The sequence below is a fragment of the Bufo gargarizans genome, chromosome 3 (genome assembly GCF_014858855.1).
Source record: "Bufo gargarizans isolate SCDJY-AF-19 chromosome 3, ASM1485885v1, whole genome shotgun sequence".
NCBI classification, from domain to species: domain Eukaryota; kingdom Metazoa; phylum Chordata; class Amphibia; order Anura; family Bufonidae; genus Bufo; species Bufo gargarizans.
Window position 1 is genome coordinate 169204772 of NC_058082.1, and position 27603 is coordinate 169232374.

At 43.7% G+C, this 27603-nt stretch overlaps 1 protein-coding gene across 1 annotated transcript in view; it reads left to right on the forward strand.

Moving 5' to 3' along the window:
* The window catches only part of ERICH6B (glutamate rich 6B), a 172885-nt gene that overhangs the window by 16215 nt on the left and 129067 nt on the right, over positions 1-27603 (forward strand). The window contains exons 2-3 of the mRNA XM_044287614.1: positions 962-1007; positions 2887-3008. Of these exons, the coding sequence (XP_044143549.1) occupies positions 2921-3008 (88 nt within the window). The 5' untranslated portion in view covers positions 962-1007; positions 2887-2920. The remainder of the gene's footprint in view (positions 1-961; positions 1008-2886; positions 3009-27603) is intronic.

Genomic DNA, 27603 nt, shown 5'->3' on the forward strand with positions numbered 1-27603 from the left:
GTGTATTTTTTTTATTTTACTTTATTTTGGGAAAAGGGAGTTGATGTGAATTTTTATATATTTTTTTATTTTTAAAAACTTTATTTTTCTTTTACCCTTTTTTTTTTTGTTCCCATAGGGAACTAAAACAAGCAATCATTAGATTGTTATTCTCATAGACTCCATTGCATTAGCAGTGGAGTCTATGAGAAATTTACTAGTTTCCTATGGAACCCTGCTACAGACAGGGGCTCCATAGGAAACACTATGCAGCAGTCTCCTGTCATTCTCTATGATAGGGTGTGCTGCATACAAGATCCAGCTCCTCCGATCGCCTCCAGAGGTAGCGTGCTTCTGGGTTTGCACACGCTCAAATGCCGTGATCAGGTTTGACTACGGTATCTGAAGTGTTAAATGTCCGCGATCTGCATTATCGCCGGTCGTGGACATGCGCCGAGGGTATCTGATGTATGAAACAGCAGGCACCCTTAGGCTATCTTTAAAGACTCGGCCAGTGCCGTAATAATCATGAAGGGGTTAAAACACACACTTAATACAAACACACACTAAAAATCAAACAGACGAATGCTCACAAACTCAAGTTTTTTTGTCTGCTTGTATAGCTGCTGCTCCCAAACAATTTCAAACCTGCCGGGTTTTTTTTCCCACTGGATTCAAAAAATATATAATTAGCCCAGAAAACCCATTTAACAAGTTTTAAAAAGATTTTCAAGTGATTTTCATTATAATTGGAGCTATTAATTTTTTAAATCACGCTGAAATTCCAGTAAGTAGTAATTTATAATAGAGATTGCTAGCAGCTCGTTTGACGGCTGTGATTTTGAGAGTTTCCTGTGAACAGTGATAACTTTTTTGTATTGAGTGTTACAAAGTCTAGGTGGAGCCCTAACTTACTGTAAAGCCTACATGCACACACATGTTTTCTTCTTAAGACTCACATCCATTTATATTTTTTGTACAGGTGACAGCAATGAAGCACAAACAGAATTTCCAACTAAACAGTGTAGGTATGTACTGTATTCTACATTTTGTGTTTATGTTTTGTTATGCTGGTGCTGTAGCTTCACCCCACCAAGTGAAGTTATAACTTGGATGCTGTTTTGTTATACTATGTACCAAAAAATAAACTGTTTGGACTTTTTAACCTGTCGTCTCTGCTGAAGTCTGTCATTGTCAACCCCACCCTGAATACAGATCCCGACAATACATTGATAAATCTCTCCATATCGCTATATGTCTGCCTCATACAGTGTATTATAAAACTGTCTGAAGCCACCACTAGGGGGAGCTTGGTGCATAGGAATTTATACAGTTACCATTGAGAGCCATAGAAGTTTTAAAAATCCCCTAGAGCCAACTGCCTGTAAATGCAATGTATTCATGTCAGGAACAGAAGAAGTAGTTCAGGGCCGGGTGCATGAACAGTTATTATTGCAGCTTTCGATCCACACACAGGATTTTGAGCAAGAAATTAAAAGCTATAGCCACTTTCACACTGTCAGTATTTGGTCAGTATTTTGCCTCACTATTTCTAAGCCAAAACCGGGAGTGAAATCTACAGAGATAAAAATCTGCATATCCCCCATGTTTTAACCCTGTCTGGCCTACAAATACTGATTTAAAAAAAATACTGAGTAGGATTGGTTCTAGAACATAGAAGACATGACTAAGGCTACTTTCACACTCGCGGCAGAACTGCCTGCCGGATCCCGCAATCCAGACGCAAACGGATTCATTTGTGAGACAGATCTGGATGCAGATCCGTCTGACAAATGCATTGCAATACCGGATCCGTCTTTCCGGTTGTCATCCGTAAAAACAGATACTGTATTTATTTTTCTCTCTTTTTTTTTTCTGGAACACTTAGTACCGGATCCGACATTAATACATTTCAATGGAAATTAATTAGTACCGGATCCGGCATTCTGGCAAGTGTTTAGGATTTTTGTCTGGAGAGAAAAATGCAGCATTCTGCGGTATTTTCTCCAGCCAAAAAACGTAAGAGGGACTGAACTGATGCATCCTGAACGGAATGCTCTCCATTTAGAATGCATTAGGATAAAACGGATAATTTTTTTTCAGTATTGAGCCCCTAGGACGGAACTCAATACCGGAAAAGAAAAACGCTAGTGTGAAAGTACCCTAAAATATGAACAGCACACCAGACTAAGGCTACTTTCACACTCGCGTTTTGTGCGGATCTGTCATGGACGGATCCGTTCAGATAATACAACCGTCTGCATCCATTCAGAACGGATCCGTTTGTATTATCTTTAACATAGTCAAGACGGATCCGTCTTGAACACCATTGAAAGTCAATGGAGGACGGATCAGTTTTCTATTGTGTCAGTGAAAACGGATCCATCCTGGCACACAATGTAAGTCAATGGGGATGGATCCGTTTTGATTAGAATGCAAACTGATCCGTTTTGAACCGCTTGTGAGAGCCCTGGACGGATCTACAAACAGAAAGCCAAAACGCCAGTGGGAAAGTAGCCTTAGTTTGCACATAGATTTAGTTAATTTTCACCAGTGGTTCCACATAATGGCCACATAGCAATGTGCCAGAGCTAGAGGTCCTTCTTCAGGCTGCAATAAATAGAACAAACAACCACCTAGATACAATGCAATAGATGCAATAGATTCTTTATGGATTCACTGCAGCCAAATATGACAGAAAAAAAACGCAGGTGAAACCTGAAATAAACTCTAATTCTGGGTCCAGTCAAATGTCAGCCATTTTCTTGTTGTCATAGAGAAGAAAACATACCAATTACCAAGATAAGAGGGCAACTCAAGAATTGTTCTAGCTCCTAATATATTATTGATTCCTGTAGAAATGTTCTTTTATCATCACTGAGCTATTGCTTGCTATTTCTTTTTAAGAAAGGAAACCTCTTCAAAATCTGAGAAAAAGAAGATGACAAATGTAATAAAATTCCCTTGCAAAAATGTACAGACCCAGACGGAGTGTAATGAGCATCATGTAACAACCACAACCAAAAATGGTGAGTAGTAATCCATAGTAGTCTTCATTTCCGTTCATCTTTTTTCATCGTGCTACGAACAGTACTGAGAGTGTAGATGTATACCTGACTTTTTGAAATTCATTAGCTCCTGGGACATATCTAGGAGTTCTGTGAGGGTCAGTTGTTTACTACTTTCCTATGAGTCAGCTGGGAGGGCTTTATATATATTCTTGAATAGAGCTTTAAAAGCCATAGGGCAAATGATCGCACTTTCAAACGCCCATTCCTGATCATTCTCCTATGTAAACATGTCCACTGATGAGCCAACCAACAAGCACATATCCTTTATCAGCTGATTGCATCTTTTATATGGACATTAAAATAATAGTTTGAAGGCATGCATTGCAAAGGGCACAATGCTTGGGGACATGTCTCTGCTGGGACCATTCATTGGCTTCAGTGGCATATGTGACCCCGTCCATGTGAAAGTTGACAGGCAGGGACTAGAAATGCAGTGACAACAGCCCAGAAGCCACAGAGCCGGAATGAAGTGGCAGGGAGAAAATAAATATAGTACTCTTCTCAGGTACTCTTGAGGGATGGGAGTAAAAAAAAAAAAAAAAAAAAGTTTTTAAAATATAAAAAATATGGAATATAAAAGATAAATATAAGATAAAAATAAATAATAAAAAAATAAAGATCATATGTAGTGCTGCAATCTAAAACACCCAAACTATTAAAATATTAATGTGTTCACCCTGTACGATGGGGAAAAAACTCAAAATGACTGATTTGCAGGGGTTTTTTTTGGTCACTTTACCTCCCCCCAAAAATATAATTGAATAAAAAGTGATCAAAAAGCTTACACACTCCCAAACAGTGTCAATAAAAACTACAGATTGCCCTGCAAAAAATGAGTCCTCATACAGCTCCATACATGAAAATATTTTTTAAAAAAGTTATGGGGGGTCAGAATATAGCAATGCAAAGAAAAAATGTATTTTCCCAAAGTTAATATTTTTTGTTCAGTATTAAAACATAAGAAAAACTATATAAATGTGGTATCGCTATAATCATACTGACCCGGAGAATGAAGGGGACAGAGAACACTGTAAAAAAAAAAAACTATGGTGCAACTGCATTCTTTTCCAATTCCACCGCATTTGGAATTTTTTTCCAGTGTCTCACTGCACCATATACAATATTAAATGCTGATATTAAAAAGTGAAACTTGACCTGCAAAAATAACAAGCTGTCTTACATCTATATAAATGGAAAAATTAAAACGTTATGGCTCTGGGAAGACAGGGAGTCAAAAAGGAAAACCCCATGTCCTCGAAGGGTTTATCTATCATTATGTTATTGAAGTGTCGGAGGAAACCCACATAAACAAGGCAAGAACATACAATATCCATGCAAATGTTTCCCTTGGTTGGATTCAAACCCAGGACTGAAAGGCAACAGTTCTAACCATTAAGCCACCATTCTGCCCACACATACCGTAACATTAGCAAACAAGTAATGGGTCCTGTAGCCACACCACACCTCTATAGAGCATGGGGCGTATTAGAATTACCAGTCACCCCATCCGTGGATTCCTTTTGTGGATTGTCTCACTCAGACATAGTAGAAATGGAAGCTGTCACCTGGGTGAGACTTGTTATTATCTTTCAACACATGACAAAAATAAAGAGACATCTTTACATGAAACTATATAGCTAATTATGTGTTACACGTGTTCACCGTTAAAGACATATTTTTCAGCCTATACTCACCTTCTACAAGTATGCATAAAACTTCTTAAGAGAAACTATGAATATTCATAACTGTTAATTTGAGGATGAATATGATCAGTACTGACATCAAATATGTCTCTTCTTCCAGTAAATTGGCTTTACATAATCATATATCAGTGGTGTCGCAAGAACTTGTGAAATGAAAATATATTATTATAACATGTATGACCCAAGGAAGCTCATAAAAAGCTGATTGTAATCATGTGTGCATTAACCTCTTAGTGACCACCCATATGCTTTTTTACAGCTGTCACTAAAGGGCCTTAGGCCAGGCAGTTGACTTTTTCTGTGGTCTAGTCTAAGCACTGCATGGATTTCCCATGCAGCGGAGAGAGGGAGCTTGGCTCTCCTATGAGAGCTGGGCTCCTGCTCTACTGGCTCGGACTGGCAGAAGCGCCAATACAGGCTGTTTAACCCCTTATTGACGGTTACAATAAGTAGTTTAGATGGAGGGAACTTCTTCTCCCATCGGCACCCAGCTTATGAGATCAACTAAGGCTACTTTCACACTAGCGTTCGGGGCTCCGCTTGTGAGTTCCGTTTGAAGGCTCTCACAAGCGGCCCCGAACGGATCCGTACAGCCCCAATGCATTCTGAGTGGATGCGGATCCGCTCAGAATGCATCAGTTTGGCACCGTTTGGCCTCCGCTCCGCTCAGCAGGCGGACACCTGAACGCTGCTTGCAGCGTTTTCGTGTCCGCCTGGCCGTGCGGAGCCAAACGGATCCGTCCAGACTTACAATGCAAGTCAATGGGGACGGATCCGTTTGACGTTGACACAATATGGTGCAATTTCAAACGGATCCGTCCCCCATTGACTTTCAATGCAAAGTCAGGAGTCCCCATCAGATCGGAGTTTTCTCCGATCCGATGGTATATTTTAACTTGAAGCGTCCCCATCACCATGGGAACGCCTCTATGTTAGAATATACCATCGGATTTGAGTTACATCGTAAACCTCAGATCCGACAGTATATTCTAACACAGAGGCGTTCCCATGGTGATGGGGACGCTTCATGTTAGAATATACTGAGAACTGTGTACATGACTGCCCCCTGCTGCCTGGCAGATGCTGCCAGGCAGCAGGGGGCAGACCCCCCCCTTCTCCTGTAATTAACTTATTGGTGGCCAGTGCGGGCCCCCCTCCCTCCCCAGTATTAAATATTACCAGTGCGGCGGCCTCCCCCTCCCTCTCTCCCCAGTATTAAATATGACCAGTGCGGCCTCCCCCTCCCTCCCCAGTATTAAATATTACCAGTGCGGCGGCCTCCCCCTCCCTCCCTCCCCAGTATTAAATATGACCAGTGCGGCCTCCCCCTCCCTCCCTCCCCAGTATTAAATATGACCAGTGCGGCCTCCCCCTCCCTCCCTCCCCAGTATTAAATATGACCAGTGCGGCCCCCTCCCTCTATATTTATTGGTGGCCGGGCCAGTGCGGATTCCAAGTATTGTGAGCAGTGCGGCCTCCCCTCTCCCCCCCTAATTAAAATCACCCCCCCCCCCCCATCATTGGTGGCAGTGGAGAGTACCGATCGGAGTCCCAGTTTAAATCGCTGGGGCTCCGATCGGTTACCATGGCAACCAAGACGCTATTGCAGTCTTGGCTGCCATGGTTACTTAGCAATAAATACAAGCATTATACTTACCTGAAGAGCTGCGATGTCTGACCGGCCGGGAGCTCCTCCTACTGGTAAGTGACAGTTCTTTAGCAATGCGCCGCACAGACCTTTCACTTACCAGTAGGAGGAGCTCCCGGCCGGTCAGACATCGCAGCTCTTCAGGTAAGTATAATGCTTGTATTTATTGCCAAGTAACCATGGCAGCCAAGACTGCAATAGCGTCTTGGTTGCCATGGTAACCGATCGGAGCCCCAGCGATTTAAACTGGGACTCCGATCGGTACTCTCCGCTGCCACCAATGATGGTGGGGGGGGGGGTGATTTTAATTAGGGGGGGAGAGGGGAGGCCGCACTGCTCACAATACTTGGAATCCGCACTGGCCCGGCCACCAATAAATATAGAGGGAGGGGGCCGCACTGGTCATATTTAATACTGGGGAGGGAGGGAGGGGGAGGCCGCACTGGTCATATTTAATACTGGGGAGGGAGGGGGGGCCGCACTGGCCACCAATAAGTTAAATACAGGAGGGGGGGGGGTCTGCCCCCTGCTGCCTGGCAGCATCTGCCAGGCAGCAGGGGGCAGTCGTGTACACAGTTCTCAGTATATTCTAACATGAAGCGTCCCCATCACCATGGGAACGCTTCTGTGTTTAGAATATACTGTCGGATCTGAGTTTTCCGAAGTGAAAAATCAGATCTGAAATAAACAGTTATGCAAACGGATCCGTTCTGAACGGATGCAAGCGTTTGCATTATAGGAGCGGATCCGTCTGTGCAGACACCAGACGGATCCGCTCCTAACGCAAGTGTGAAAGTAGCCTAGTGAAAGCCCCAGGCCTGCCCGCAGTGTATGCCTAGCAGGATGTGCCTCTCTGGCACATCCTGCTGGTGTCTGTCAGTATAACACTATATTAATAAGGATATCCTCAGCACTCTTCAGTTTATCCATCAGCAGCATACAATGTCTGGACCTGATTCTTAGGTACCGGGACCACTGGTATGTTTTATCCTATGATGGGATTTATAGTGCTGCTTACTACTTTGTATCATTGGCAGTATAACACTGACATTATAATACACTGTACTTCATAAGCAGTACAGCATATTATAGCAGCAATCAAATGATTGCCTGTTAAAATCCCCTTATGGGACAAGTTAAAAAATATATTTAAAAAAAAAATATTTAAATGGAAAAAATTGCAAAAATAAGAACTCCTCCTCATCTGTACTGACCCTAAATATCCATAATCATGTAATTTATCCCTTATTGTGAACACCGGATTATATTTTTTCCACATTAGCTTTTTTTTCTTATTTGCCACCCAAAAAATAAATAAAAAGCCATCAAAATGTGTTATGTATCCCAAAATGTGTTATGTATTGGTATGATACCAATGAAAAGTACAAGTATTCCTGCAAAAATCAAGTCCTCATGTGGCTCTATAGAATGAAAAATAAATCTTATGGGTCTTTAGATGTAATATGTATTTGGTATTGCCATAATCATACTCATCCAGAGAATAAAGTTATAATGTTATTTATGCCGAAAAATGAATGCCCCAAAATGTATAACATATTATTTTTTTACCATCCCCCAGAAAAAGTTAATAAATGTTAATCAGTAAGTGATGTGTACCCCAAAATGGGCCAATCAAAAATTACAACTTGTCCAGCAAAAAACGAGCCCTCATAAGGATTCATTGACAGAAATTTTTTAAAAAAGGTTCGTTTTGGAAATGCAACTGTCACGGCTGAGGATGGGGAAAACCCTCAGCCGTGCGGTGCCAGGAGATGGAAGGGTTGTCACTTGGCCAGAACCACAGAATTAGGGAGCAGGTCACCTCCTAGCGCTTCCCTAATCTGACCCTGACTCCTAGCTGCATGGGCCGCCCTTAAAGGTAGGAGGGCCCATACTCAGGAACCTCGGATCCCTACTGACCCTCCGTCGTTCCCTGAGCTAGGAGCTGGGTAGACAGCCCGTTCCTCCAAGACACAGAGAAACAGGAGCCTAATGAGGCCAAGCTACACCTTATGGCAGTGACAGGCAAACGCAATCAACACAACACTCACCTGCCACAGACAACACAACCAGGAACCCATGTGCAGGTGCTGTTTGTTCAGGACACCAACAAAGACAGCACACACAGACATCACACAGGGACCCGGACCATAAGCTGCAATAATACAGAAACACCACACACACCTAGATAACACCGAATAACATAGTTTTATGACCAGAAGGGAGGCCCCCACTGGTAGATGGTAAAGTAGCCAGGAGGATGTCTCCAGCAAGCATGGCTAAAGCACCCTCTCTGACTACTGCCTTACACTGAGGCTTTATAGGCCAAGAGGCCACACCCAACGGTCAGACACACCCAGTGACTCACACACACACTGGGAAGGGAGTTAACCCTTCCAGCACCAAGGAAGGGAAAACACCACTTATTTGGGAAGTGCACACAATACATAAAACCAAGTGCACACATACACAGAAATCACACACAACCGCATGCACAGCATAGCAAGCTGCCAAGACACAGCTCAGACTGCTATGCTGCCACATCCATCCTGTTGCCAGCGGCAACCACAGGTGAGGCAAATACCACAGCCCTCACCTGTGATTGACAACCAAACTAAACCGCGGACAACCGCATGCGGTTCAGGAGTCACGGTCATGGCCATGGCCGTGACAGCAACAATGAAAAAAAAAACACTTGGTCACTAAGGCCCCAAACAGGCTGGCCACTAAGGGGTTAAAGTCAAACAATAATCATGCCTTTAAAACTTAGATTTCCAAAATGTACATTTTGGGCTAAAAGGGATTTTTAAATTAGTCTCTATTAAAAATATGGAATCCTTTTTTTCTGTACAGAGCTGAGATTCTCTAGTTCTAGTAGCACCCTTTGTATTTTCTGTCTTTTCCAGCAGATAGGGAGCTGACGGGCTGACATTATAAACACTCATTATAGCTCAGTTCTTATCTTACTGATGTCGCTACAATTGAGGACAAGTCCCAAACTAGGGGACTACACTCGCTTGTCTGTGGGATTCAAATTAGTTAATACGTTTTCCCCAGATGCCAGGGGATGCGGTCGACCTAAAGAATCAATCAGCCAGACAGACAGGTTTGCTGGTTAAAGGATTCTCTGCGGGCAGCGGCTAACAAGCCAATTTTATTAGATGTACATTGTGGATCTAGCCACCCCCCCTTTAGCCATTAATTTTAATATGTCCAATCACGAATATTTATGAAAGCAACTAATCAGAAACATGATGGTATGAAAAATGACACATAGACACACACAGGCATTACTCATATATATCATGGACACGAGTCATCTATCTGCAAAAGACCCCCTGTCTGTATATTTCACATTCTGCCAAGAAGTAAACTATTTGTGGTGTCCGTCCAACTTCCTTTAACGAATCAAGTGACTATATGGAAACTCATATTTCTCAATCATAGGTTTTAGGCATACATCTCAGAGAATGCAGATTTGACAATTTAAGTACAATTAGCACCATTCATGTTCATTAACCACTTAATTTCTTTCACGCTGATAAGAATGTGGCTTGAAGGCTATGTACAACTTTGGAGGCAATTTTTGTTTATGATTGCATTTTACAAATTTATGGCTAAACATCATATGTTCAATTGGTCTTTATTAAAAATATTGAGCTGTTCTGTCACAAAGGGTTAACTGGTTTTCTAGATGTGTGACTGGTACTTTCACTTTCACTTTGTTCCATCTAATAAACATTATCTCTAAACTACTAAGAGGTCATAAACACTTATTTAAGCCACAGTGACGTGCCTAGGGTGTTCGGCACCCAGGGCTGGGCAGACTAGATGGGCCAAATGGGTCTTATCTGCCGACACATTCTATGTTTCTCTGGCACCCCTTCCCCCCAATACTCTAAAAAAATTGTACCCACTCACAGTAATATTGTCCTCGTTGTACAACCTTCACAGTAGTTTTTCACAGATGTGTTCCCCCTGACAGTACTTACACCCACATTGTGCCCTCTCACAGTAGCTATTCCCTCTCTGTGCCCCTTTCACAGTTGAAATGCCCTCTTTGTGCCCCCTTCACAGTAATAATCCCCATTTTTCCCCCTTCACAGTAATAATCCCCATTGTGTCCCCTTCATAGTAATAATGCCCACTGTGCCCCCTTAATATGGTTATGCCCACTGTGCTAATAATGCACTCGTTGCCCCCTCCATAGTAGAAATCTCCATTGTGCCCCCTTCACAGTAATAATGCCCACTGTGCCCCCTTTACAGTAATAATGCCCACTGTGCCCCCTTCATTGTATTAATGCCCTATGGCTGTGTGCCCCCTCCATAGTAGAAATGGCCATTGTGCCCCCTACACATTAGTAATGCCCTCTGTGCCCCCTCCATAGTAGTAATGCCCTCTGTGCCCCAGCCCCCAGCTTTTTGAAGAGAGGGCAGCGCTAATATGTGAGCTGCCTTCTCTGTTCACCTGCTCGCCGTAGTATTTGCAGTGATGAGCAGGTAAACAGAGCAGAGAATACAGCGCATATCAGACCTTAGACCAGATCCCCATATCAGACCTCCAGACCCCCATTAGACCTCCAGACTTCTACTAGACCTCCAGACCCCCAGTCAGACCTACAGATCCCTATTAGACCTCCAGAGCCCCCAGTCAGATCTTCAGACCCCAAATCAGACCCCCATTAGACCTCTAGACCCCCAGTCAGACCTCCAGACCCCCAATCAGCCCCCAATTAGACCTCCAGACCCCCAATCAGACCCCCCTTAGACCTCCAGACCCCCAATCAGACCCCCATTAGACTTCCAGACCCCAATCAGACCCCCATTAGATCACTCCAGACCCCCAGTCAGACTTCCTGACCCCATCAGTCAGACTTCCTGACCCCATCAGTCAGACCTCCTGACCCCCCCCCCCCAGTCAGACCTCTAGACTCCCCCAGTCAGACCTCTAGACCCCCCATAGACCTCTCCAGACCCCCATTAGACCTCCATATCAGATCTTGGTGCACCTAGGATGCAGCAGTCTGTCACTAAAGGAGCTCTCGAGCTTCACAACAGCTTCATGCATTGGGTGGAAGACATTGTCTAACAGTGATGTTAATTTTGCTAGAGTTCTTTTGTCACCCACCTCCTGCACTGGATCAAGGGGACAACCTAGGACAGAGCTGGCCTTCTTTATGAGCTTATCTAATCTCTGTCTCTCAGCCATAGATAAGCTGCTCCCCCAACAAACCACACCATAAAATATGGCTGATGCCACCACTGAGTCAAAGAAGGTCTTTAGGAGCATCCCTTGCACTCCAAAGGACCTCAGTATCCTCAACAGATAGTCTGCTCTGACCCTTTTTGAAAAGAGTATCAGTGTTATGGCTCCAGTCCAGTTTTTTTTTTTAGGTGAACACCCAGTTACTTATAAGAGTTCACCACCTCAATGTCCGTTCCCTGTATATTCACAGGAACCAAAGCAGGGGGCCTGTGTCTGCGGAAAACCACCATCTCCTTGGTTTTGTCTGCGTTGATCTGGAGCTGGTTCCGCTGACACCAGTCCACAAAATCCTGTGTCCCCTGTCTGTACTGAGTTGTCCTCACCTGTGATAAGGCCAACTATGGCAGAGTCATCAGAGAACTTCTGTAGGTGGCAGCCTGGGGATTTGATGGAGAAGTCCCTTTATAAGATGCATTGCATCTTATAAAGGGAAAAGCAATGAGCGCTTCCATATGTATTGATTGCTTCTGTTCTGGCACCCCCCTAAGAGCCGGCACCCGGGGCGGATCGTCCCCCCACGCCACCCCCGGGAATGCCACTGTTAAGCCACATTCTTATTAGTAAGAGTAATGAGAGAGCAGAGATAAGGAGCCCATCATCTCCCCAACTGATGGAAAAGACAGAAAATCCACAGGCTGCTTCTAGAGCATGTCAGCTCTATGCACAAAAAAAGAATATCATATTGTTAATAAAGACCAATCCCAAAAATTATTTTAGATCAAAATAAGTACAATGCAATAATTTTAAAAAAATGCCCCCAAAGGTGTACATAGCCTTTAAATAAGTGTTTATGGCATCTCAGTAGTTTAGAGATAAGATTTATTAGATAAAAGCACAAAGTGAAAATGAAAGTACCAGTCACATAGCTACAAAAACAGTTAACCCTTTGTGACAGAATGGCTCAATTTTTTTTAAATAAAGGCCAATTGAAAAAAAAATATTTTTTGCCAAAAATTGAAAAAATCCAATAATAAAAAAATTGCTTAAGAAGTTGTACATAGCCTTTTAAATGTGTTTTAAAAACAGTTTAGCTTCTTTAAAAGGGTTATCCAACCTTTGAAAAAATTTAAACGGAAGCAAATGTTATTAAATAACAAAAGATCAATAATCCAATCCCCTGCCGATCCAGCACAGATGCTCTAGTAGTCTAGTGGTTCCTTCTCTTGTTTACGCGGCTGGCAGCAAAGCAGTGGCCTCAGCAGCCTTGGGCTATTATATTGCATACTAGTGGCATCACTGCTCAGCTATTGGAACCATGATGCCATTAAGCTACAACTGTTTGGATGAAATAATGACACTTGTTCTGGGCCAATTTTACAGCATATAATTCCATCTAGATGAGCAGCTTTTGACCTTATACCACTTATCTCCATAAGGCATCTCAAGTGCCTGCTCTTATAGCAGCTCAATAGAATAACATCTTATACATCTGAGCCACTCTGAAAGCAGGAAGATGTCCAATGCCTAGTGGGTGTCAGATGCCTCCAGGAATGAAGTGTTCAGATGCTGCATGTCATCTACCTCCACCCTTAGGTGCTGTTCAAATCATGTTTGTATTGTCCAGTCAGTGTATTTATCGATTCCCAGATCAGATCTTATTAGCCAAATGTATGATGAAAGAGTTTCCCCTGGCATACATTTAGTTTGTATACATCCTCACACCTTGATTTTCACTCTAGTTGACTATACTCGTCATCAGTACAAGGGGACCCTGTAAAAACATACAGTTGTATATGTCTGAGGCTGGGTATAACCAATCACACCAAATGTAAAGCCCCCAAACTTGATGTGTACAAAGCCTTGGGAGAGTCATCAACACAGCTAGACAAAGCCACCGTTAAAAACCTCATTATTCCACCTTTCGAGGGGAAAGAGTACTCATTACTTCATTCCCATTCTCACAAAAAATGGTATTTATTACTATTCTGTTTCTCTCTCTACAGTATGCAAATCCAAGTACCGTTTTATTATTTTGCATTTATCAGCACTTATCACATCACTCCACCTCTTCTGTCATGTACAATTTGTGCTGTGGGACAGAACGTCCTCCCCCGGGAGCTCCACTGAGAAGCTTTACCTCATTGATACGCTTTTGCCATTATGCATAGCTCAACCTGATCAATGTACTTTCTCTTTTCCTGGTCCAATAATTTTCATCAAGCACCACCAGATAGAAAAATCCCTTTGGAATGCAGACTTAAAAGAAGCCGTTATTTATTTTAGTATGCAATAGTGAATAATGCATTTGTGCAATCATATCTGGTGCTTGCTCTGCTTTTTCTGAGAAGTAGCTCTTCAAAGCATTTTCTCTTCTTATCTGTAAGTATAGCAAACAGAGCTAGTTTTCTACAATGTCTCATTAAATGATAGTTGTTTTTTTTCTTTTTTTAAGATGATAGAATTCTGCCTGTAGAAACTTGACTGAAATGTTTCCCAAGACCTCGGTGGTGGAGTGTAGGAATGCTGATAAGCTTAGCTCCTGAATCCCAGTACTGTTACATGGCTTAACCTATGCTTGACCTCCCATGTGTCGCGCTATAAGGAAAGCTTGTTCAGCTGACCCAAGTAATCTGAAGATATTTTCTTGATCTATAGTTTTATGCCTGGATGTTTCCCTGCTGCCTGTTTCCTCTTTTCATAATGACATCCCTGATGTTTTAAGCTTACAGAACCAATCACCCTCCAAGGATGCAAAATCTTAATTCACAGCTGTAGATTTCTGCTCAGCTCCCAGAAGTGTCCAAAGTCTTGACCGAACAATATGAGAAAAAAGCTAAACTATTTCAGCAAAAATAAATCTGTTTCTGGTATGCAGTTAGCAATCTGTAATGGATACATTTTTACTATTGTGGTTAGTGTATTAGAGATCCAAAGGCGATTCGGATTGTATGTCTTGCCTCCGTGTAAGCAAAATTTGTTTTACCCGAAGTCACGTGAGTCTTTAGCGAATTAATTCGGTATCACATCTGCGTCTTTAAAAACAATTTAAAATAGCAATCCAAAGTCAGGTTTGGTACTGGCTGGCTATATTAAAGTGTTTTTAAAGATGCAGATATGATCTCTGAAGTCTTGCGCGACTATGGGTGAAACTCATTTTGCCTACACGGAGACAATACATTTTAATGCTGTACAAAGACAGATCTCCGTACAGCATTAAAACCAAGGTGTTTAAACGAATCGACTTCAGATCTCTGATCTAAAGCTCGATTTGCTCAACATTAATTGTGATTTTACGTCCCCCCCCCCCCCCAAAAAATGTAAACTTTCAAACTAATATATTTGAACAAAATATGTAAAAAGGATATATTAGGATTAACAAAATATTAAAGGAAGTCTGTCAATAGATTTTACCATGCTCAACTGCTGGCAGATTTTGATCCTGCAAGTGTCCAGGGCAGAAAAGCAACTTTACAGCCCCTCCTCTCTGTTCTGAGTGACAGCTGTAGAATCCTACCAGGCTCTACCCTCGCGCTGGTGGGGGCCTCGCTGTGGCTCCCACCCGACACCACCGCAAGTACTAGTGGGAGCATTCTTAGGTCAAAACATTCCAGGCTTGAGCCAGTGCCCCGAATGCTTTTCCCTATCCCCCTTGTACTTGTCCACTAATCTGCTGGGCTGCTGCGCCGCGCAGTCATGAATTCAGTCACTTCAGAGCGCAACCCAGTTGTGCAGTGCGTAATCCCGCGAGACCCGCCGCGGGAGGTCACGGGTCTCGTGGGATTACGTGCCGCAGGATAGGGTTGCACTCTCAAGTGATTGAATTCATGCCCGCACAGCAACCTAGCAGATTAGCGGACATGTACAAGGTGGGAGGGAAATTTCATAATATGAAGCAGTGTGGGGAAATTTGTGAGGCAGTGTGGGGGGCAAATTACTTAATGGGGGCAGAGTGGGGGCAAATTACTTAATAGGGGCAGTGTGGGGGGCAAATTACTTAATGGGGCAGTATGTGGGGCAAATTACTTAATAGGGGCAGTGTGGCGGACAAATTACTTAATGGGGCAGTGTGGCAGACAAATTACTTAATGGGGGCAGTGTGGGGGGCAAATTACTTAATGGGGCAGTGGGGGAGCAAATTACTTAATGGGGGCAGTGTGGTGGACAAATTACTTAATGGGGCAGTGTTGGGGGCAAATTACTTAATGGGGGGCAGGGTGGCGGACAAATTACTTAATGGGGGCAGTGTGGGGGGTGAATTACTTAATGGGGGCAGTGTGGTGGACAAATTACTTAATGGGGGCAGTGTGGCGGACAATTTACTTAATGGGGGCAGTGTGGGGGGCAAATTATATAATGGGGCTGTGTGGGGGGCAAATTACATAATGGGGCAGTGTGGGGGGCAGAATTACTAATGAGGACATTCTAGAAGGGAATTACTATTAGTGGGACTATGAGGAGCACTATTACTATGGGGGGCACTATTATTTCTTCAGGATAGTATTTTGGGGTATTGGGGGGAACAGCGAGCAGCAGGATAACACTGTGGGGACTCCAGGTTGGGGGATGATGATAGAAAAGTGAGGACACTAGGATGTCTGTGTGTCACACTCTGCAGAGACGAGGCGGCTGAGAGAAGTGTCCGGACTGAATGGAGAAGATGATGACAGGGATGACCTACATCAGAGGAGATGTCACCTGGAGGCCCTGAATGTGACAGGTATGTGCTGCTGTATGGCAAATACAGCAAAATGCGGTATGCGGGGGGAGGGTCGATTTAGAAAACTTGGCCAGGGTTAATGCAAAGTGTTAATATGCAATGTGAATATAAGCCCTGTACTGTGTTGTCACTGTGCATATTAACCCTTTACTGTGATGTCACTGCATATTAAAGGGGTACTCCGGGATAGGAAACTAAATCCCCTATCCAAAGGATAGGAGATAAGTGTCTGATCGGGGGGGTCAGGCTGTTGGGATCCCCCACGATCTCCTGTATGGTACTCTGGATCTCCTTGTGCCGGAGCGGTGGTTAACACTCCCCCTCCATGTATCTATGGGAGAGCCGCAGATACAGCACTTGTGTATCTCTGAGTCTTCCATAGAGATACATGGAGGGGGGGTGTTGACCACACCACCACTCCGCGAGGTGGTTGACACAGCTTATTTCTTGAGGACTGAGCCGGGGCGCTGTATGGGAGATCACGAGGATCCCAACAATCTTCGTGGAGGCCTCATGTTCAAGTTTCGCCTAAGGCCTCACAAAGTCTAGAGCCTTCTCTGCTACCAGGAGTCCAGTGCAGCCACCATTCAGAGCAGATGGGAAGTGGGCTGTGAGGTGGTTCAATGCAGAAAGCATTTCACAGTGAAACTCTGGCCTGGGCACTTGCAGGAGCAAAATCTTGCAGAATAAATCTTCATATTCATGCTACACCTGATAATAAAAGCTCCACAGAGGTTTGTTTGTTCTGCTTTCCCCAGCATGCCCAGAAATGTTGATAGACTCCCTTTAAGATGTAATGAAGGGGAAGGGAAATCTTTTTTTTTAATTCCCCCTTTAAAAAAAAAAAAAAGAAAATCCAATACCAGTGCTTTATGTAGTTGTTTCCTAAATGTAAGACACAGACTGTGAAAGTGCTGCCATGCTTCTCCCAGTATACATTGCACTGATGATGCCCCTTTGACTTTGATTTATTATCATCATCATCCAAGAGGAGTAACTTGGAACTTCTGAACTTCTATGTAAAACTTTTTAACAGGTCACTTCATCCTGTCATGTGCCTATCGTGTGTAAAACTGGTGTCTGATTCTGTTGCAGAAGGACTTTGGGTCTCCCTAAAGGGGTATTCTGGTTACCATAAACATATGTTATGTTTTAGACTAATTAATCATCAATAATTACATAACATAATGTGAATCTCGCATATTTACTGTTCAGTAGTTATAAAAGCAGTTTTCTTTCCTCATAAATTACCATGGCATAGACCTATAGAGCCACCCTGGCCTGTGTTAAAGGGTGCTGCAACCACTGGTACATAAATGGTGCCAGCAAAAGAGGGAAAATTCCAGAAAGATATGCTTCCAATGCATCCAATGTGTTAAAAGTCCTTTTTTATTTTAGGAAGGGTACTTTACCCTGTCATTTTAACCCTTTCATGCAGGTGTTGGTCAATAAAGAAACACTTGTTTTTGAAACTTTTATTGCTGCTACTTTTTAACAACTTTGAATGCATTGAGAGCGATCCTTTCTGGAATTTTCTCTCTCTTGCTGACACACTTGGCATACTAAATTCAGCAACCTCACAAACTTTGGCAAACTATCTATAAAGCAAAGTAAAAGCACATCCTGACTAAAAGCTGATACATTCTTCTTACAATGATACATTGTAGGGCACATCAGGAAAGCAATTCTATTTTTGCTGCTGATGTATTTAGCTACGTAGAAGATTTCCTAAACTGGTTACAATTTTAGAAGCTCAGTTGCTGATGTTCTAGAAGTTAAAGAGGACCTTTCACTAGAATAAAACTTCTAAACTAACTATACAGGCATGTAGAGCGGCGCCCAGGGACCCCCTGCACTTACTGTTATACCTGGGCGCCGCTCCGTTCTCCCGTTATTGCCTCCGGTATCTTCATAGTTAGGCTCCACCCAGGGGAACCTGCCGGCGTCTCCTTCTCCCATGCTGTAGCACTGGCCAATCACAGCGCTCAGTTTCGTCAAGCGGACAGCTAAACGCTGCAGGCAGCCTTTTGCAATCCGCCTCCAGAGCGGAATGGAAATTGATCGAAAGCAAACTGCTGCATTCTGAGCAGATCCTTTTCAATTCAAAATGCATTAGGGCAAAACTGATCCGTTTTGGACCACATGTGAAAGCCCATGACTGATCTCACAAACGGAAAGCCAAACCGCGAGTGTGAAAGTAGCCTTACCTGTTGTAAAGCTCTGTCCTCTGTTCTCAGTGAGAGCTATAGCATGACAAATTAGCTAGAACGCCTTTTATTGCATCATTAAACAGTAATAATACATAAATATAGTTATTCCATTTTATATGCATCCAGTAGTGAATAAAACATGTCACTATGTGGGTCTTCTTTCCAGGTCACAGCAGGACAAGCTATCTTTCCTTCTTCTCTCCCCGCTTCGCCTAGCCTAAACTATTAAGTCCAGCTAAGCAGAGCACCTGCCCCGAAAGGTGCAACCCCTCACTTTTCTAGGAGACCTATATTTAGCCCTGATCTAGGTGGTACCAGTCCTGCTGTTCAGGGATCAAACAGGTTCCCAGATGCAAGAATTATTGATCCCTTAGTGACCAGCCTGTTTAAGGCCTTACTGACCAAGCGTTTTTCTTCCATCGTTGCGTTCCAAGAGCTATAACCTTTTTATTTTTCTGTGTATATAGCATTTTGAGGGCTTGTTTTTTGTGGGACAAGTTGCAGTTTTTAATGGCGCCATTTTGGGGTACACATAACTTTCTGATTAACTTTTATTAACTCTTTCTGGAGGGAGATGGGAAACACAGCAATACTGGCACTGCATTTTTACGTTATAAATTTTACGGCGTTCATTTTTCAATAAAAATAACATAATATCTTTATTCTATGGGTTATAATGATTACAGTGTTACCAAATTACATATTATTACTTTTTTGCAATAAAAACCCTTTTTTAAAAGAAAAAAATGTTTTTGCATTGCCGCTTCCCAAGACCCATAACTTTTTTATTTTTCTTTCTATAAAGTTGTGTTAGGGCTTGGTTTTTTAAGGACAATTTGTATTTTTCATTGGTATCATTTTGGAGTAAATGACACTTTTTGATCACTTGTTATTACATATTTTTGGTTTCAACTAAGAATAAATTAGCAATTCTTTATTTATTTATTTTTTTTACGGCGTTCAGCGTAGGTGATAATTTACATGATATTTATGTGTCCGGGTCATTACGGACGCGGCAATACCAAACATATGGGGAAGATTTTTTTTGTTGCAATTATTTCCATTGAAAAGCGTATTTTCAATGGAAAAAAAGCGTAATTTTTTTAATGGGATTTTTTTATTGAAAAATAAATTTATTTATTTAACTTTTTTCACCACAATGGGACTATAAAAGACAGCTTTTTTATTGCTTTTAAAATGCAATGCACTATCCCTATAGTGCATTGCATTTTAATGGCGATGCTATCCTGACATTGACCAAAAGGCTGTGCCAGAGAGGTGCAGCCTGCTGGAATTTACTAAAGGCTGGTCTGGGGCCTACATCAGACCCCATGCAGCCTTCACACACATCAGCACCCCGCGATCGCATTTGCGGGTTGACGATAGGAGACAGAGGGAGTCCGCTCCCTTTGTCAGCACTTTACATGCGGCGGGCGCCATTGCCCTTAGTATGTAAAGTGTTAAACAGCCCGGATCGGCACTCCTGCTGTTAGAGCAGGGATGCGGCTCTCACGCGGTTCCCCGTGCCTAAGGCCCTTTGTGACCACCATAAAAACAAGTATGTGTGGTCTAAGGGGTTAATGTCCCTATGAGTTTCAAAAGGGCTGTGTCACCCAATTTCCTCAGGGGACTTTTCAATAACGTGCTGTGAGGAATATGGATTAATATTTTCTGTCAGCCATGTCCCCACAGCCACCACTTGCTGAAAGATAGCAGAGGTAGTGAACTCCACAGGAGGGCCCTGCTTCAAAGCCCCAGCCATATGGCAGGGAACTTTTTTCAGGCCACCTTTGTTTACAATTTCACACCCCATTCAGACAGCATGGATCCAGCAGGAAAACCTCCCTGCAGGGGGTCTAAGCCATTCCCTAGTTCAATCAAATCTAGCAGACAGCATGGAAGCGGCAATATATAAGGAATATTTGTGTCCCAGTGGCCACAATGAACATGCCCATGGTCTTAGTTTGGTGGTGGGATGCCAGGGAAGGGAGATATAATATCTCCCCATAGAAACCAAATAACGGTACCATGTTTGGACTCTACTTATAGCCGGCACCCAGGCAGATCTGTTGATCCCAGAACCGCCCCCCTGTGATGTTCTGGTCTGGAGCTATGGGCCCTAATGGGTTTTGTGGTTCCTTGGCTGCCAGCCCAGAAGAGGAGGAGGGGATCCTTCCCAGAGGAGGGAAGAGGAGGGGCCGGCTACAGTTTAAAAGGCTTGTGCCAGCAAGCAGGCATGTCTTTTTCTGAAAGGGGGTCACGTCATGCGAGATTTTCTGTTTGGAGAGACCTGGAAACTGCTGACATCACTGCCCCCACGTGACCGCAGCCAAGGACTATTACACCATTCTAATCCAAAGGAACATTCATCTACCCGGTAACTGACTTGTACTCTGTGTAATCCTGTGTGTGCCATATTACCTGTATTTGTTACCTCAGACCACTGTATATATTCTGTGTGTATAGTGTTATATCTAGCGCGCCCTTAAGGCGATTAAATATATAATTTAATCTTGTGCTGTCTTGTATCTCGATAACGAATCGCCACGTCCACGTTTCGGCCTAGTTATAAGCTACCGCGGGTTGGTTTTTTACCCTATATAATCCCGTTAACGGACCGGGCTTATATCAAATAAGAAGCTGGTGGCAGATTACCCGGGCTAAGACAGCTCTGTTTTCAAGTGAAAAGGCTCCCTCAGCTTGTTGCCTCTCTGTGCCCGCGTAGACAGGGGGTGTCTGTGTAAACTGTACCAAGCTAACCTTACATGTGACCGACACTATGACCCTCCAACTGAAACAGCATCTTGCGTGCAAACAGGAAGTCAGTTTCTCTATTAATTCTTGAGATTGACATTAAGACTTTCATAGGAATTAATAGAGAAACTGAATTCCAGTCCACACACAAGATTCTGTGTCAGTTGGAAGGTCATAGTGCTGGAGGACCTGAACAAAGTGGATAACTCAAAACTACAACACCAGTGAACATTATTTACCTTTCTACCTTTCTAACTATCCAGAGAATAAAAAATAAAAAATTGGAGTGCTTTAAGGAGAAGAATCTGGAAGAATAAAAGTTCACATTCACACTAAATCTGATTTAAAAAAACTATACAAAAATGCAATGTTTATACTGCTCTCCCCAGCCCCTAACAAGTGCTGCATGAAATGTAGCATGGTCAAAACTGCTGACAGACATATATTTTTATATATATATATATATATATATATATAGTTGCAAGAAAAAGTATGTGAACCCTTTGGAATGATATAGATTTCTGCACAAATTGGTCATAAAATGTGATCGGCTCGTCATCTAAGTCACAACAATAGACAATCACAGTCTGCTTAACTTCCTCACGACCGCCGTACGCAGGATTGCGTCTTCGCGGCGGTCGTGCTCTTCTGAGTGGACGCGCCGGTGCGTCCTCTCGCGAGACGCGAGATTTCCGGTTATGCCGGCCCGCGCATGCGCATCGCGGGCCGGCAAAATTCAAAGAAGAAGTTCGTCATCAACCTGCCGGCCACGATCATTGGCTGGCAGGTTGATGATTTTCAAAAAATCCAATCAGCAGCCATTTAACCCCACATATTAGTAAATATGATGGGGTTATATGGCTGCTGTGCTCCTCTGCTCCTTCTTTTGGTCGGTTGGTTCCAGGAGAGGAGCAGAGGAGCACATCATCACTGTGAGTACCCACTACAGTACACTTAGCCCCCAGATCACCTCCCAGCACCCAATTAACCCTTTGATCACCCCTTCTTGCCCCTGTCAATCACTAGTGAAAAGGAAAAAAAGTGATCAGTGCAAACTGTCACTTTTTTTTTTTTCACTGGTATTGACCGTTAGGTTTTAGGTATAGTTTAGGTCCCTTGGTTAGGTAGTTAGCGATCAGTTAGCGCCCAGCCCACCGCACCGCAGTCCGTTATTCGCTGATTAGCGTATCGCTAATCAGCATTTGTACTTTTATAGTATCTGAAAGTGATCAAAACTGATCACGGTCAGATCTATAATAGTACTAGTGTCACTTTAGTTCGCCCTCCACCCAAAACGCAGTGTTTGCCCGATCAGGCCTGATCGGTCGCCCACACGTGCGTTCGCCCACGCCCGCCCCACCGCAGTGACAAAAAAAATGTTTTTTTTTGATCACTGCACATTCACTTTACACGCACTGCGGCGATAAAAAAATCAGTTTTGATATTTTTTATCAACCGCAGCGGCCTCCGGTACTTCGCTAGCCTCCCCTTTGTAAGACAGGCTTGCTTTTTTTTCTTGGGTAGTCTCAGGGAATACCCCTAAATTTAGTTGCCCACATGTCTAACAGGGGGTATTCCTCTGAAGAGGCCTACAGGCTTCTGACCCAGTCGGATGAGGAGTGGGAACCCTCATCTGATGAATCCAGCGGGTCAGAATATGAACCTGTAGAAAGCAGTGGCTCTCTGACCCAAAGTTCGGACGAGGAGGTTGAGGTCCCTGATAGCAGCAGGCGTACCCGGCCCCGTGTCGCTAGACCGCAGGTTGCGCAGGATCCGCTTCAAGAGCAGCAGAGTGGGGCTGGTGCTGTCGGATTACGTGGTGAGGCATACACCAGCAGCCCAGCCCTTCCTGGACCTAGTACCAGCACTGCCGTACAACCTGGTGAAGTAGCGAGCACCAGAAGGGCAGTTGAAGCTGGTACGGTGGCACGTGCAGTAGTGACCCCGTCGCAGCCACCGCAAAGACGTGCCCGTAGAGCCCCTAGAATCCCAGAGGTGCAAACCCTGATTGGCAGTCCCCAACTTCAGCCGCACCCGTAGTTTTCCCTTTCACTGCCCAGTCTGGAGTTCGGGTTGAGACAGCTCAGATTGGTTCGGCCCTGGGATTTTTTGAGCTGTTCTTGACTGCGGAGCTTTTAGACTTAAATGGATTGGATAGAACCGGCACTCGAAACAAGCTTTTAGACTTAGTTGTGGCCGAAACAAACAGATATGCCACACAAATTATAACCGCTAACCCGGGAAGCTCTTATGCCCAGCCTTTCCGGTGGAAACCAGTCCAAGTTTCCGAAATTAAAACTTTTCTGGGCCTCCTCCTCAACATGGGCCTGACAAAAAAGCATGAATTGCAGTCATATTGGTCCACGAACCCAATTCATCACATGCCCATGTTCTCTGCTGCTATGTCCAGGACACGATTTGAGACCATCCTGCGTTTCCTGCACTTTAGTGATAACAGCACCTCCCGTCCCAGGGGCCACCCTGCTTTTGACCGGCTCCACAAAATTCGGCCCCTCATAGACCATTTCAACCTGAAATTTGCAGATATTTATACCCCAGAGCAAAACATCTGCGTAGACGAGTCCCTTATACATTTTACCGGGCGCCTTGGCTTCAAACAATACATCCCAAGCAAGCGCGCCCGGTATGGGGTCAAATTGTATAAGCTCTGTGAAAGGGCCACAGGCTATACCCACAAATTTCGGGTCTATGAGGGAAAAGATCAGACCCTGGAGCCGGTCGGTTGCCCTGACTACCTGGGGAGCAGTGGGAAGACAGTTTGGGACTTGGTGTCACCTTTATTCGGCAAGGGGAACCATCTTTATGTGGACAATTTCTACACAAGTGTGGCCCTCTTTAGGCATTTGTTTCTAGAACAGATTGGCGCCTGTGGTACCGCGCGAACTAGTCGCGCGGGCTTCCCCCAACGGCTCGTTAGCACCCGTCTTGCAAGGGGGCAGAGGGCCGCACTGTGTAACGAAGAACTGCTCGCGGTGAAATGGAGAGACAAGCGTGACGTTTACATGCTCTCCTCTATTCACGCAGACACGACAATACAAATTGAGCGAGCAACCTGTGTCATTGAAAAGCCCCTCTCAGTCCACGACTATAACCTCCACATGGGAGGGGTCGACTTCAATGACCAGATGTTGTCTCCGTATTTAGTTTCCCGACGCACCAGACGCTGGTATAAGAAGGTGTCTGTATATTTAATTCAATTGGCTCTGTACAATAGTTTTGTTCTCTACAGTAAGGCTGGGAGAACTGGATCCTTCCTCAAATTTCAGGAAGAGATCATCGCGAACCTCCTGTATCCAGGAGGTTCCGTGGCCCCATCCACCAGTGTAGTTAGCCGTCTACACGAGCGACACTTCCCCAGTGTCGTTGCTGGTACCTCAAACCGACCGCCACCCCGAAAAAAATGTCGTGTCTGTAGCAGGAGTGGAATAAGGCGTGACACCCGCTATTTCTGTCCTGACTGTCCGGACCACCCTGCCCTATGCTTTGGAGAGTGTTTCCGGAAGTACCACTCACAGGTACACTATTAGCATAGGGATCATCTCACCAGGATAGGCACACAGGGCTATTAGGGCCCATTCACTCACAGCTGCTGCAAACGTCTCCTTTCACATGGGACAAAGTGCATAACGCACTTCGCCACATCTTTGGGCGATTTGCGCTTTGCACATTGTCCCATGGGGAAGGAGAGGTTTGTTCTATAAAGGTAAAAAAACAAAAAAAAAAACAAAAAAAAAAAACAGGTAAGCAAACAGGTTAATGTTTAGTTCCAAAAGTTAAAGTTACATGTTCTGTTCCAAAGTTAATAAAATTATTGCGTTGTGGCCTGGTTTTTTCTTTTTTTTGTTTTTTTACCTTCCAGGTGGACCAACCGATCGACCAGCTGCAGCACCGATGTGCATTCTGACAGAAGCATTGCGCTGCTGTCAGATTACACGCAAGTCGGTGTATGCGGCGCTGCAAGACGGGATTTTCTCCTCTGCAGTGACAGATACGTTTGCCGAGGCATACGAGCTGAGGAGGAGGCGGCGTTCCTATGCTTTGGCAAACACTTTGTATATATATATATATATATATTAAAAAAAAAAATCCCGGCAATGATTTATTCATCCACATCGATTGATGCGAATGGAGAAATCTGGTTTGCCAGGGCATACGAGCTAAGTGGGTATGGATGTAGGGCGGAGCTCCTATGTCCTGGCAGACGCCTTTCCCCTCCATTTTTTTTTTTGGCAGAGATTTTTTCATCCACATTGATCGATGCGAATGAAGAAATCTGTGACGTTCATTTTTTTCTTTCAGCCCAGAGGCTGAACGGAAAAAAAAATCTCATTACCTGTATGCTCAATATAAGGAGAATAGCAGAAACTCCTAATGCTGGCCATACATGTAATGATTGCGGAGACCCTCAAATGCCAGGGCAGTACAAACACCCCACAACTGACCCCATTTTGGAAAGAAGACACCCCAAGGTATTTGCTGAGGGGCATATTGAGTCCATGAAAGATTGAAATTTTTGTCCTAAGTTAGCGGAAAGTGAGACTTTGTGAGAAAAAACAAAAAAAAATCAATTTCCGCTAACTTATGCGGAAAAAAAAAAAATTCTATGAACTTGCCAGGCCCCTCATTGGATACCTTGGGGTGTCTTCTTTCCAAAGTGGGGTCACATGTGGGGTATTTATACTGCCCTGGCTTTTTAGGGGCCCTAAAGCGTGAGAAGAAGTCTGGGATCCAAATGTCTAAAAATGTCCTCCTAAAAGGAATTTGGGCACCTTTGCGCATCTAGGCTGCAAAAAAGTGTGACACATCTGGTATCGCCGTACTCAGAAGAAGTTGGGGAATGTGTTTTGGGGTGTCATTTTACATATACCCATGCTGGGTGAGATAAATATCTTGGTCAAATGCCAACTTTGTATAAAAAAATGGGAAAAGTTGTCTTTTGCCAACATATTTCTCTCACCCAGCATGGGTATATGTAAAATGGCACCCCAAAACACATTCCCCAACTTCTCCTGAGTACAGCGATACCAGATGTGTGACACTTTTTTGATGCCAAGGTGGGCAAAGGGGCACATATTACAAAGTGCACCTTTCGGATTTTGCAGGCCATTTTTTACACATTTTGATTGCAAAGTACTTCTCACACATATGGGCCCCTAAATTGCCAGGGCAGTATAACTACCCCACAAGTGACCCCATTTTGGAAAGAAGACACCCCAAGGTATTCTGTGAGGGGCATGGTGAGTTCCTAGAATTTTTTATTTTTTGTCGCAAGTTAGTGGAATATGAGACTTTGTAAGAAAAAATAAAAAAATAAAAATCATCATCATTTTCCGCTAACTTGTGACAAAAAAAAAAAAATTCTAGGAACTCGCAGTGCCCCTCAAGGAATACCTTAGGGTGTCTTCTTTCCAAAATGGGGTCACTTGTGGCGTAGTTATACTGCCCTGGCAATTTAGGGGCCCATATGTGTGAGAAGAACTTTGCAATCAAAATGTGTAAAAAATGGCCTGCAAAATCCGAAAGGTGCACTTTGGAATATGTGCCCCTTTGCCCACCTTGGCAGCAAAAAAGTGTGACACATCTGGTATCGCCGTACTCAGGAGAAGTTGGGGAATGTGTTTTGGGGTGTCATTTTACATATACCCATGCTGGGTGAGAAAAATATCTTGGTCAAATGCCAACTTTGTATAAAAAAATGGGAAAAGTTGTCGTTTGCCAAGATATTTCTCTCACCCAGCATGGGTATATGTAAAATGACACCCCAAAACACATTCCCCAACTTCTCCTGAGTACGGCGATACCAGATGTGTGACACTTTTTTGATGCCAAGGTGGGCAAAGGGGCGCATATTCCAAAGTGCACCTTTCGGATTTCACCGGTCATTTTTTACAGATTTTGATTGCAAAGTACTTCTCACACATATGGGCCCCTAAATTGCCAGGGCAGTATAACTACGCCACAAGTGACCCCATTTTGGAAAGAAGACACCCCAAGGTATTCCGTGAGGGGCATGGCGAGTTCCTAGAATTTTTTATTTTTTGTCGCAAGTTAGTGGAATATGAGACTTTGTAAGGAAAAAAGAGAAAAAAATAAAAATCATCATTTTCCGCTAACTTGTGACAAAAAATAAAAAATTCTAGGAACTCGCAGTGCCCCTGACGGAATACCTTGGGATGTCTTCTTTCCAAAATGGGGTCACTTGTGGCGTAGTTATACTGCCCTGGCAATTTAGGGGCCCATATATGTGAGAAGTACTTTGCAATCAAAATCTGTAAAAAATGACCGGTGAAAT